The following is a 13,806-nucleotide window of genomic DNA, read 5'->3' as shown; positions in this document are numbered from 1 at the left end:
CAGCGATTGATAAATTGACGTAACTTTGCAAAGAAAATTCCTATCAATATGGGGTTTTCAGTTTCTGAAAGCTCTAATTGTCCTCTTTTGAAACATATGTAAACCTTATTTTCGACCAGGGTCGACATGCGACTCATTCCCCTTGATCATGTCACATATAGTCAAATAAAGTAAATAATTTCTTCTAGCTTTCCTTTTGTTTTGGAAACCCTTCAACTGCTCATATCTTTGGAACAATTTGTCCAATTTCAATGGGGTTTTCTGCAAATTGTAGCTTGATTTCTGCTATTAGTTCAATCTACATGTACATAGACCCGTCTATGATTAATTAAATGGTTTCCTGTTAAAATGTTGCACTGATTGCATATAAATGTCTACAGTACAGTATGAATATAATTATTTTTAAAATGAATCTAGGTGTAGTTCTTTTCATAATTGAATCACCATACAAATATATGTGCCACGATCTGGTCGATGGAGGCCAAAGGTGGCAGATTTGAAATTGAGATAAAGGTAACAATATGGAGTAAACAACAATGAAATACATGAGAAAATAGACATCACAAAACTTCATAACTTCAGAATCAAGTATGCTAGATCTTTGGTATTTTCAGTACATGATAGGTAATGTTTATAAAAGGTAATAATTATTACTCAATTTGCAAGAATGTCTCCTTTCGCCTCCATGGACCAGATCGTGTCACATATACAAACACTGCAAAAAGTGTATACATTGAAAAGCAAATGGTAATTCAGGAAAGGAAAACAGACTAGAAAGTCCACACACAAGGTGTTTCCTTTCCTCAACAAACACTTGGCAAACACAAGTGAACATGAAATTTATTCCGGAATACATAGCAGTATAGACCAGCTCACAACGAACAAGGCAAAAGGGAACTTAATTAAAATAAATCCTTTTGCATGATGAAATTACCACCAAGAACTATTAACCCCAGACAAAATAATGAAATTGGAAGCCATGATTTGCGTCTTTGTCAGACGTTCAACAGACATATATGATTTATTTGCAATAAGTATGTAACACAAATATATAGCATGCATATAAGGAATCAGCACCTTAAACCTGGACTTATTAGCAAAACGATATTTAGATTTACAAAGGACCCTGATGAACTATCAAAAGTCACCACCCCAGTGACCTACACAGTAAGGGCTTATAAATATCTTAAAATAAACAAGAATATTTTAGAGGACCTAGATGAAACCTATCTTAAGTCACCACCCTCGTGACCCCTACAGAGGGAGCTGAATAATATCTTGTTAATATAAAATATAAATATAAAATAAGGAATATTTAATATAGCACCCCAGATGACCTATCTGAAATCACATCCCCAGTGAACTACAAAAAAGGGAGATTATAAATATCCAAACAAAGAGCACAGCCAGTAATATAAAATGATATGGGCTGAAACCTTTAACAATATTTGTGCATGCAAAATATATAATATATATATTCCTGTAAGATGGTTTCCAGGAATCACACATTCATATAGGGGAAATCCCTGACAGGTTAAATTGGATACTTGATCCATACTAAAATGTCTACATACTTTAATTTGTGTGCATTTCTTATCCATACTTAAATAGATATATGTTTCAAATTAGAAAATCTCTGCCAGCGGATTTTAAATTTATTTAAATTGATGCTAATGCTTTAGCATTGCTCACTTCAAATGACATGGTTAGACATGTGTATATTTTTAATCAACTACAGCTATCTCATCCTTTTCTTTTAATTTTTTGTTTGAAAAGCTGTAACATATGAGATAACATTTAACTATATGCTTATTAGCCCAAGGAGAGATATTCCGCCGAGATGTACATTTTACACGATGAAGTTCAACTATCAGCAGGAAGTTCTTGATTGATATAGCAAAGGAAGGCACCTATCAAGAGTTTCATGATTTGAGCAATTTACTGCTCTCAAAAGGAATTAGACGACTGCACCAAACCAATCATCAAATCACGAATCGTGACCCAATCTTTGCTCTATCAATTACGTTAGAATTGCTTCTTTAACTTTAACATAGAAACTTAAAATTTTCTTTATAAATTTTTCCGCACCACCACTACCATACTCTCAATATGAAAAATTGCAAAGGGTGTGGTGGGTGGGAAAGAAAATTTTTTAAACACAACCTAGTCTTGTTGAATCTGACAAAATAATGACGAAACAAGAAATGATCGGAATGCAAAACATCGCCTGTGTACCACGTGACTTGGCAACAGTACACAAATTCACACAATAGGCCTTACCAACGGGGACCACAGCATTTATTCTGCAGGGGTTAAATTGGTTTTCAATTGATGGGATTGAAAACGTTATTAACCCCAGACAAAATAATGAAATTGGAAGCCATGATTTGCGTCTTTGTCAGATGTTCAACAGACATATATGATTTATTTGCAATAAGTATGTAACACAAATATATAGCATGCATATAAGGAATCAGCACCTTAAACCTGGACTTATTAGCAAAACGATATTTAGATTTACAAAGGACCCTGATGAACTATCAAAAGTCACCACCCCAGTGACCTACACAGTAAGGGCTTATAAATATCTTAAAATAAACAAGAATATTTTAGAGGACCTAGATGAAACCTATCTTAAGTCACCACCCTCGTGACCCCTACAGAGGGAGCTGAATAATATCTTGTTAATATAAAATATAAATATAAAATAAGGAATATTTAATATAGCACCCCAGATGACCTATCTGAAATCACATCCCCAGTGAACTACAAAAAGGGAGATTATAAATATCCAAACAAAGAGCACAGCCAGTAATATAAAATGATATGGGCTGAAACCTTTAACAATATTTGTGCATGCAAAATATATAATATATATATTCCTGTAAGATGGTTTCCAGGAATCGCACATTCATATAGGGGAAATCCCTGACAGGTTAAATTGGATACTTGATCCATACTAAAATGTCTACATACTTTAATTTGTGTGCATTTCTTATCCATACTTAAATAGATATATGTTTCAAATTAGAAAATCTCTGCCAAAGAAGTTAATGGATCATGCAAGAACTGAATGAGGAATAAACTTCCCAATCCCCCGATTTTTAAACATATTCTATTTATTCTTTAATTGTCATCAGTTAAGCCTGGGGGATATGGGAAGCTCTCTGGATGTTCTTTTGCCTGATATAAAGGAGACCAAACGGTGACTGCGAGTGCAATCCCTACCCATAGTGGTTTTGTCAATATTACGCATATCTGGATGAACTATATCTGTGGGTAATGACACGTTAACTCTGCTCTACCAATTTTGTGTGCCATTTGTGATATTTCTGGTACATCTAAGCCCCGCACCATGTTTTTTATCATCAAACGAGAAGTGTGCCATGCTATAAAAGTGTACAGAGAACTAGGATAATATGCCCATTCTATAATACAATAGGTCAACATACTTCTTGAATCAACGTGATAACTAGGCGGCTGCGCAACCTCACGAAAAAACTTGACCACAATTTTTTGATTTTGAATTTTGTTGAACAAGAAAAATTTGAGGGCATAGTACTTGGCCCCTGCCTAGGCTATCCCATGCCAACCTGGAGTTGATTCCTTCCTTAGTATTAATAAACTTAATCGATCAAATCCCACATGCTAGACCGCTTTCAATAAATATTCATTAAGTAAAATACAATAGGGCAATTCATGGTTCTGAACAAGATGATCGCTTAAAACAATACAAAACAAAAACAAAAACAAAACAAACATTCATGCTTCTGAAGCAGCAACTTACAACGATCCTTGCTTATTAACTTATACCAATCTGACAATTGAATTCTTAAGTGTTCTTGTATTTAGCCTTAAATTTACATCTCCTTAATCCACTATATCATGTGCACATATTCAGTGTGCATTCCAAATGTTATGCATACTTTCATTAAACATTTTTGAGTACCTAACAACTGAAAGTATAATAATAGATGATGCTGTACAAGTGTACATACCTGTCAAATGTTTAGAATGTCAGAAGATTGATTGCAGCAACTGCAGGACTTTGGGAACAGAGGTCTATTGGTCAGATGACATTCAAAAACCAAATAGACTGTCCCTTGTGAATGCTCAACATGCAACATCTTAGATTGGACAGGCAGAGTTGAAACAACACTCTTAAATCACAATACCAGGTCAGTCATATTACTTATGACCCACAAGACAACGACGACGTACAATTGTACGTGATTTGTGATTCTTACCAGATTGTACACCATTTTATGGTTTTTTTAAAAGCACTTGACATGATTCTTCCATTGTACGTAGTTTGTAGATAAAGCAACGTGCAACATTCAATGTTAATTCAAAATGTGCAAATATAAGTCATTGATTGCTGCAATGTAGCTGTTACGTGGCTCCATGTCTATTGTCTAACTGAAGTAAACCCATTATAGGTAAATGCTTGATGATGAGATCACCGTCAAATATTATTGTGGTCATAAACAAATCTCCAGTCTCACGACAAGCAACGCGTCTTCCCTCCTGTTACCTGACAAAATCTGCAATGAAGAAGACAGAAAAAGGGAAGCAAATTGTGCAAGCAAAGGCTTTTGCATATATACAAGCCTGATTTTTAATAAAACTACCTTACTATACACTAAGGAGTTGAAAATTGAATTGATCTTGAACATGATTATTTTTCCATTTATTTTGTTTATTTATTTACCTCTTTATTTACTTTTCAACTTTTTTAATATGCCAGAAGGTCCAAGTGGAAAGGCAGTGTGCTCTGTTCCCACTATCTAGGCGAACTTCACAAAGATGCTGCCAAGTAGAGTAAAACCAAATCTAGTAAAAACTATGCCGAGTTAATTTGGGCAAGTAAAAGGAATCGTACCAAGATCCACCAAACTTGTTTTACATCAGATGACTCTACAATTTTGCTTTCCTGATGATACATCTTCTATGAATTCCTTAAATGCCAACACCTATGCATATGTCATAAAACCCATAAAACGATCTTCCAATTGTTAAATTATAGGGCTACTACTCACTGTTAATATTTTCTGTAATTTACATATACGAAGGACTCTAACTTTGACCTTCACCGATTGCCTTGAATGACCAAAATCCAACAACCTTTGCATATGTCAGAAAAACGACCTCCAAAATTGTTAAATTATAATGCTGCCCTTCGATGTTAGTATTTTATACCAGAAAGGAAAGCTGTTCACATATCCTAACCCTTACCGATTGCTTTAAACAATTTCCCAGGAATTTTCATGAAAATCCAACCAAAATTTGACTTCCAGTAATTTCAAGCTTTTCCAAGAGCCACTAACATTCTTTAATCAGACTAAATGATTCACGAATATCCCACTTGTAATATCAGGATATCATATACCGCGCATCACTAATGCACCGCAAGCAATGTTACTATATTGCATATCGCCCAACACTTGTTTACGATCTCTTCTAATAAATAACTTATGTAATTTCTCGTAAATGGGTTGATCAATATTGTTGATAGCACGCCATAGAAATGGGCTATTTGCAAAATCCCCAGGACTGATTGATGGTAAACAATTTACGCAATCATCGAGACCGCTTATTTAGTATTGCCAAATCCATGATTTGGTCGCCCAATTGGGCTAATTTCGATTTTTATTTATTTATTTTTTTTTTTTGCGACTTTTGACAATTTCCTGGCCTAAAAAAAACCAATGATTAAGGAACATTTTTTCGACTTTTTAATTTAAACCAAATTAAAACATTTTTGGAGACTTTTTGATTATTTGGCCAGCAATTCAAGCAGAAATGTTTTGGCAACCTGGTTTTATGTTCTGCTTGTGTGAATATCACAGTTTGAAAAACTTAAAACCGTGTCAAGTGAAATTATAAAATAAATCGCTTTTCGACCCAATGTTTATTTATACTTCCAATGCCCATTTTTACAAATGTGTTCTACCTTTAGGCTTTAGGCCTAGGCCTGCTACTAAAACCGGGATTGATTATAAAAGCAAATTTCTCACCGAATCAACTCATCATCTTGACTGCTCTCAACACCGCTGCGGATAACGCCTGACGCAGGGGTGACCCGTTCACGTAAAATTGTCACATTCCGCATTTAAAATACCAGCCACTTCGCCTCTCTATCACTCGGGTTAGTTTTGTCCAACTATTTGTATTATTTTATTAAGAGAATCCCAGACAATGTCACAATTTCCACTTGCCGCAGTTCCATCACTATGATAATCTTGACGACTTTACTTGATTGCTGCAGCTAGTTGTTTCGAAGCGTAAATTCAACAACGATTTTCCGTTCATGTAAAAAAAAGACTTTGGAATCGTAAGGGAACCAAACTGGAACTATATCATTAGCCTATGATCGCACTTGTACTTTCATAACTGATGAATTATCAGCCATGCACCTGGCGAGATGCTCTCGGTGATAGCGCAAATAGACATAAAATTCGATCCAGCTGGTGGTATAGGCTCCTTTTCTCCCAATGTTCCACTCAAAGTTCATGAAATTCCAAACAGCCGCACATATTTTGTTGTATTTTTCCGACGAAAACCATCAATGAAAACATGGTCCACGCCACGAAATATTGTTGTAAATACACTTCCAAATTAATATATATAGCTACTGGGATTACTACTTATGAACGATAGTTAAATTGTAAAATATGCAAAAAACTTCTGAAAGAAAATTTTTTAAACACAACCTAGTCTTGTTGAATCTGACAAAATAATGACGAAACAAGAAATGATCGGAATGCAAAACATCGCCTGTGTACCACGTGACTTGGCAACAGTACACAAATTCACACAATAGGCCTTACCAACGGGGACCACAGCATTTATTCTGCAGGGGTTAAATTGGTTTTCAATTGATGGGATTGAAAACGTTATTATGGAAATGTGTGTGACCTGAAATGTATAACAATGCATAAGGTGACCAAATTGGGAGGGGGGAGGGGTACAATAAAGTTCACATATCAAGCAAGGACCACTTAATATCAAACCACTGGCATACACTATAATTATTTTACATTTGCATTGCCATACATTTTTAAATGAAATGCACAGTACCATAATTACGAATTCACTTAGATAACAAGTATATTATTTACTGTAAGGCAACATTTTACGATTAACCTTGATACATTTTCTTTCCCATTTTCAAGAAAATTATGATGCAATTACTAATTAGACAGCGCATGTCTTCTAACAACATTTGTATAACGCGAAAGACGGGTGACTGCTAGTTTGTATAAATTATTTATAAAAGTTAATATTTTGCAATATTAACCAGTGACCACTTCTGACCTTGGGCTACATGTAGTACATTGTTCATAGAATCAAATTGCTTAGTCATTGTTTGCCCACTACCTGGAAAAACTTTTTTTTGCAAGTCTCTGATGTTCCAGACATCATAGGCCTACTTCCTTGTTTTTCGAATGTCAAAATTTGATCAATTTGCAGAAAAACTGTTTTTGGGAATCTGAGCGCCTTGTAAAAGTTAAATTCCTCACAAAATTAACTGTTCAGTAAGTTAAATAGCCATATAACATGTTGATTGGATAGATCACATTGGGTCACATATACTTCCATGGCCACTTCAATGAATAAGGCAAATAAGCTCATGAAGTCATAGCCCCAGCTGCTTAGTTAAACTTACATAAACTTTAAAAGTTGCAACACATGGCTAAGCGCTTACAGAAATACTCAGCAGTTTACATAATTTTTCAAAAGCTAAGCTTCCAGCCCATCTCCTGGAAGTTAAATGGTGCATCCCTAATACCACTGTTTTCATCACCATATAGCAATATCGCAGGCACAGGCATGAATTTTGATTCCTGTTTCTCTGCATCAGGGATCACCCATACTGGCAGACAGGTATGGGATTCCCAAATCTTGGCTTAACCCTTGGATGCTCCCTATACATTTGGACTGAATAAAGCATACCTTGTGTGTAAGAACAGTCCTCATAAAGTGGTAATGTTCCACTACACTAGTTTTAAGCTCTGTGAATGAAGTTGCAACATGCTAAGCGCTTACAGAAATACTCAGCAGTTTACATAATTTTTCAAAAGCTAAGCTTCCAGCCCATCTCCTGGAGGTTAAATGGTGCATCCCTAATACCACTGTTTTCATCACCATATAGCAATATCGCAGGCACAGGCATGAATTTTGATTCCTGTTTCTCTGCATCAGGGATCACCCATACTGGCAGACAGGCATGGAATTCCCAAATCTTGGCTTAACCCTTGGATGCTCCCTATACATTTGGACTGAATAAAGCATACCTTGTGTGTAAGAACAGTCCTCATAAAGTGATGATGTTCCACTACACTAGACACACTACTCTGTCGACCATCTTCAATCCCAGAATCTCTCCCATGTCCTTTCTCTGGTACGAGCACCAAGCGTTTATCTGTTGGTGGTGAGTGGGTGTCATCTACCACGGAGGTTACTCGGTAGTTCCTGGTTCTAACAAATACATAATGGAAGACACCGTTTACCTCATCTTGTCATCTTAATATAGTTAGTTACAAAACTCATTTCTTAGCTAAATTGAGTGAGTTTTTAAAAGTTAGTTTGTTTTTTGCTGCATGCGCCTCTACCTCTATCTCAAAGATGAAATAATAGTCCCAAACAGAAATGTTTGGTAGACTCATAACCGGTGCGATCTTACCTTTCCGATGTTGATTAGGATACTTCTTGCATCGATCCCGAGATGCGGAAAAACCAATAGTCATTTTGTCCCACATAAATGAATAAATAACAAACAAAAAAAACGATCCCCCGGTGGACTCACCCAAAAGGTGACGTCACACCATATGATCGTCCCTTATCCGACTTGGGATCCCCTACTCGGACCAAACTTGTAGGGGGTGGCCGGGGTCCGGATAATCAACATCGGAAATGTAAGATCGCACCGGTTATGAGTCTACCAAACATTTCTGTTTGGGACTAGACTCAGTACACCGGTCGATCTTACCGTTTCCGATGTTGATTAAGATACTTCTTGCATCAACATCTGAAAGATCGATCTAGCAAGTAACCGACGGATGGAGGTACAAGATTGGTCAGCATCTGATCAGGGATCGGGAGCGGTAACGATGGTTTTCGCGAGGTCAGAAAATATTTTCCCCAACGGTCGGGAAAACAAAAAGACCACGCGATCACAGACATAAACCTCCTTACTTAATAAGTTTGGTGGTTAAGAATAGCGACACTGGTTCTTACCATGCTGAGTATTCTGTATAGTCTGAAAACCTGGTACCCGTACACCACCGTATTATGATCACTCGAACAATGTCCCGGTAAACCTCCGCCCGTCTCTGATTACTAACGTAAGCGGAAGTATCGTAGAGAAGGGCGAAGGTGGCTTCCGGGACACCGCCTGCTAGATCTCCTCAAGGGACAACCGAACGGTATACCCAAGATGACGAGATAGCTCGTGTCGAGTGGGTCGTGGGATGCGAAACCTTCGCGATCCCCCGGACTCCACCAACACCTGGACCAGCCATTGCGACAGCGGCTGGACCGAAAGGCTCGGGAAGGGTGATGAATGCGGTCGTGAGTCCCTTGTGTTCGGAAGAAATAGTGCTGCAGCGCCTTATCGGACACCCCAGCCTATCTTTGGCTTCAGCGAACCTTGCCCAACCCTGGGGATTGGAGAGGGGCGAATGTCGGTATGCACCGCGCCCGTTCAGTAATGCAGAACAGAGCGCCCGAAACAGTGTCGCTCCAGTGTTTGTGAACACGGAAGCTAACCTCGAGACCGTGTGTAACTCAGCACCGCCGTCCCGAAGCCAACGCCAAACCAGAAAGCCATCTTGAGAGTTACGTATTTAAGCGTCGCTTTTGACGGAAGGTCAAAAGGGTGACCCTTAAAGTAATCTAAGACTGTGTTGGGATCCCTTAGGAGGATCACTTTCCTTTTTGGTGGACACTCGTTGAACATACCGTCGAGGCGTAGACTAATAAGGTAACCATCGGCTATGATAGTCGACCCGTCTCGAAACATCGGTGAATGGAGAGGACAGCTGACTTATAGCTGGCCCCAGTGGCCCGCTGAAGTCTTGCTTGGAACTTTTCTGTCAGAAACTCCGAACTAGCAGCACAGAGGCTCTAGCGGAGAGAGCTATTTGTCTCATTGCACCAAGCGTAGTATGGAGCCAGACTCTGGCTATACGTACGGAGGGTAGACTTCCGTCTAGCCCGGCGATGAGAAAAACAGCTTCTGATGAAAAGTATCCCTCGCTCTGCGTTCCTGGTAAGGGCCATGCAGCTAACTGCAGGTGCTCTAGTGATAGACTGGTACCTCCGCTCCGGGCATCCGGAGTAGATCTGGTACCTCGGGAGTGCCAGCGGCCTTGCCGCTAGCAGAATGACAATGCAGTCTTCCCACCCGATCTTGGCCACCACCCTCATGAGTAGTGAGATCGGAGGGACTGCATAAGCTGTCATCCCTCCCCAGTCTATGGACAGAGCGTCCACGGTGAATGCTTGGGGGTCCGCGACCCTTGAGCAGTACACCGCAGTGGATGATTGCGATGAGATGCGAACAGATCTTTCGAGGGGTGGTACATCCCTTGAAGATCGTCTGAGCGACCTGCGAGCAAGGGACCATTCTCCTGGTCCCGACACCCTTCCTCGTGACAGATTGTGCGCGAGGATGCTGGTGACGCCCGCGATGTGTATCGCTCTCATCGTAATCTGCCTGAACTTGCACCACCCTATCAGGTGTCGTGCATGCAGGCTCAATCGTGGTGGCCCGGAGTCCCCTTGTCTGTTGGGGTAGGCTACCACGGTTGTGTTATCCGTCAGGACAACGGTATGTGATTCCACGATCACCTCCTCGTGGCGAGGGAGGTTGATGTGAAACTCTGTCTCTATGGCCCCATAGGCCCGAGACGGAGTCTCCGTGGATGTGGACCCCCAGCCCCGTTTTGGCGCTATGGTCGCCACTCGTGACATACCGGGGTGCAGGAAACCTGGCACCCTGGGTCAAATTGGGCTGATGGGTCCACCACCAGAGTTCCTCTCGCGCGATCTCCGACAACGGAACCACGAGGGATATTGGGTGACGACTGGGCCTGCAAGCAGGCTAGAAGGTGTAGTTGGGTAAGCCTAACGTAGAAACGGCAGTACAGTACGAGGTCTACCATACTGGCCATTAGGCCTACCACCTTCATCCATGCCACAGCGGGTTTTGCCCGAGACTCGGCCAAGAGTCGGGCACACCGCACCATGTTCGTCACCCGCTCGGGTGAGAGCACTGCGAAGCCCTCCGTGAGGGTGATCTGAGCCCCTACAAATAGTGGTATCTGCGTCGGGACCACGCTGGACTTTTTGAGCTGATCAAAAATCCAGGGTCCCGCACCCTGGACTATCAACCCCATGAGACCCGTAGTCTTCAGTGGAGTGCGTCCGTATATGAGCCAAACGTCCAGGTAGCAACTGATGTTGACACCCCTGTGCTTCAGGTACGCTGCCACCGCTCTGACCAAGAGTGTAAACACCCTGGGAGAGATGGACAGGCGGATGGCGGTATCAAAACTGGTAATTTTGATCCTGTACCTAGAAGCGCAGATGCCTCCGATCTTGAGAGGCGATTGGCATATGCAGATAGGCGTCCGAGAGATCTAGCGATGCTGTTCCCATACCCCTGATGGGGCAGGCTAGCACCGAGGCGAGAGTCCCCCATTCTGAACCTCTTGGGCCTGAAGAACTTGTTCAACAGCCTGCGGGTCCGGATGGGGCTCCCGTCGCCGGGTCTTCCTTGGAACCAATGGCTCCAAGATCACCCGTAGAACGGGGGATAGACCGGGACAATCGCCCGCTTCGTGAGAAGCTGTGTGATCCCTGTCAGTAGTGCCCGACGCTGGGGGCCGTCTGACGGCACTACTGTGGACCTCTGAAATGTGCAGACGAATGTGGGGAGACTGGGTTGCCAGTCTGTAACCCCCACTCACCACTGACCATACCCAGGCGCTCAAAGAGATGGTTTCCCACCTCTGGGCGAAAGCCATAGCGGTCGTCCACTGGGAGATCCCCAGTGGAAAAACGCTGAGCCCCCAGGAATGCTCTGCCTAGCTTCCCTTGGAAGAGCGCTTGCTCTTCTTCGGGCTTGCCAGCTGTTCCTGTGCTACCCTTGGCCCTCCCAGAAATGGGTGCTGCAGAGGTAGTGGGCTCGGGTACTGTTGGTGGTGCACGGCCTGCTGAAGTCGGAGCTCCTACCCATGGTAAGGGCAGTTTCCGACTTCTTCAGAGTGCTCCGTTGGTAGCTTCTTTGCACGGTCCTCCACCGTGCGCAGAAGCATCCAAAGAGAAAAGGACCCTGCCTTTCCATCGCGTTGAGCGATTGGAGTGGCAGGACCCACCCCCCGGCGGCTGAGTGGACACCCTATGGGCTAGGCCCATGGAGCTCTCGTTGAGGCTAGCTGTTAGCACCGCTAATAGGCTCACCTCATGAAGAGCTCAGATGTTGTCTGAGCGTGATACGCTTGACGACATCTGGGTCCCTCTCGGATCCCCTCAGGTAGGTCCCGTGGTCCTCCCGCGTTACACGCAGAGGAAGCGCGCAAGCACGCGGCGTCATAGCTCTACTGAGCTCGACAGCCCTACGATATCTACCCGTGAGGTTTGCCGGGAATGAGAGTGCAGGCGTCCCCTGTGAGGAAGCAGCAGCTGAGCATCCTACTGAAAGGATCCCTGGTCCTCCTCCATGGACTCCCCTTAGGGGGTGTCCGGAGGAAGATCAGTGCTGTTGCTCCCCTCGCGGGGCAGCGGGGAAGGAGATTGTAGTGATGTCACTACGGACTCAGCTTCCGACTCCTTTCCCTCGCCCACAGTATCCGTGATCATGCTCCGATGATGACGGTAACTGAGGACGGGCATCTGAAAGCGGTAAGAAGGCATAACCACTGTGTGGCTCGCCGACTACCTGCCAGCAGAAGAGGGAGTACTCCGCAAGACCCTGAGGTATCCGCCATGGCACCACTGGGTCCGCATGCTCTCGCAGCCGTCGTCCTAGCGCTAGCCGCACGGGGCCTACCCTGATCAAGATCTGGGTTAGCCCCATGCCGGCTGGCCTGGTCAACAGCTGATGTTGGTACTGCGTGGCCATCGCTAGGCGACACTTGCCACGGTGCTAGGCCGTGGAAGAAACACCCTGCGGCGGGTACCACGGGCATACCCAGCCGGCAGCTGACCCTGAAAGGATCCGCCACCAGGGTAACCCCATGGTACTGCAGTACCAGCACCGCCCCCTTGTTGCCACAGAGACTGTGGCGACTAAAGCGGTGCTGCGGTACCGGTCGCGGTATCAGCGTGGGTACCCGTGAGGGTTCCCAACTGTGGACCGCTGTACCCTCGCCACACTGCGTTCCCTGTTGGGGATCAAGCTGTGTGCTGGCGTGGTACCGGCGCGGTACTAGCATGGGTACCCGTGAGGGTTCCCGGCTGTGTACCGCTGTATGCGTGGTTCCAGCGTAGGTGCCCGTGAGGGCTCCGGCTGTGTACCACTGTACCCATGCCTCACTGCGTTCCCCGCAAGGGGATCAAGCCGCGTGTATGGGTACCCCGCTATACCGGCTGTCCCTTGGCTAGAGGGAGCTTGCCTAGTACCACGGGTAGCTGAGCGTGCATACCCCCGATCAATCACCTCGCCACCTGAATAGGCAGCGTCAATCAATGGAGCTATGCTCTGTTGATTTGACAGTGATCGATCAAGAGAGGGTAATTGACCCATTGACGATAATGGATCACCCACGCCTCCGCTGGCTCTCGAGGACATAAGTGGGT

The 13,806-nt window shown here is 43.2% G+C and overlaps 1 protein-coding gene across 1 annotated transcript in view; it reads right to left on the bottom strand.

Annotated features, from left to right (window-relative positions):
• The window catches only part of LOC140162637 (uncharacterized), a 62,770-nt gene that overhangs the window by 36,167 nt on the left and 12,797 nt on the right, over positions 1 to 13,806 (bottom strand). Inside the window, exon 3 of the mRNA XM_072185915.1 lies at positions 8,298 to 8,481. Coding sequence (XP_072042016.1) covers positions 8,298 to 8,481 — 184 coding nt within the window. The remainder of the gene's footprint in view (positions 1 to 8,297; positions 8,482 to 13,806) is intronic.

The sequence above is a fragment of the Amphiura filiformis genome, chromosome 1 (genome assembly GCF_039555335.1).
Source record: "Amphiura filiformis chromosome 1, Afil_fr2py, whole genome shotgun sequence".
NCBI classification, from domain to species: Eukaryota; Metazoa; Echinodermata; class Ophiuroidea; order Amphilepidida; family Amphiuridae; genus Amphiura; species Amphiura filiformis.
Note: the sequence above shows the minus strand (reverse complement) of the source record. Positions and strands in the feature narration are given on the sequence as shown.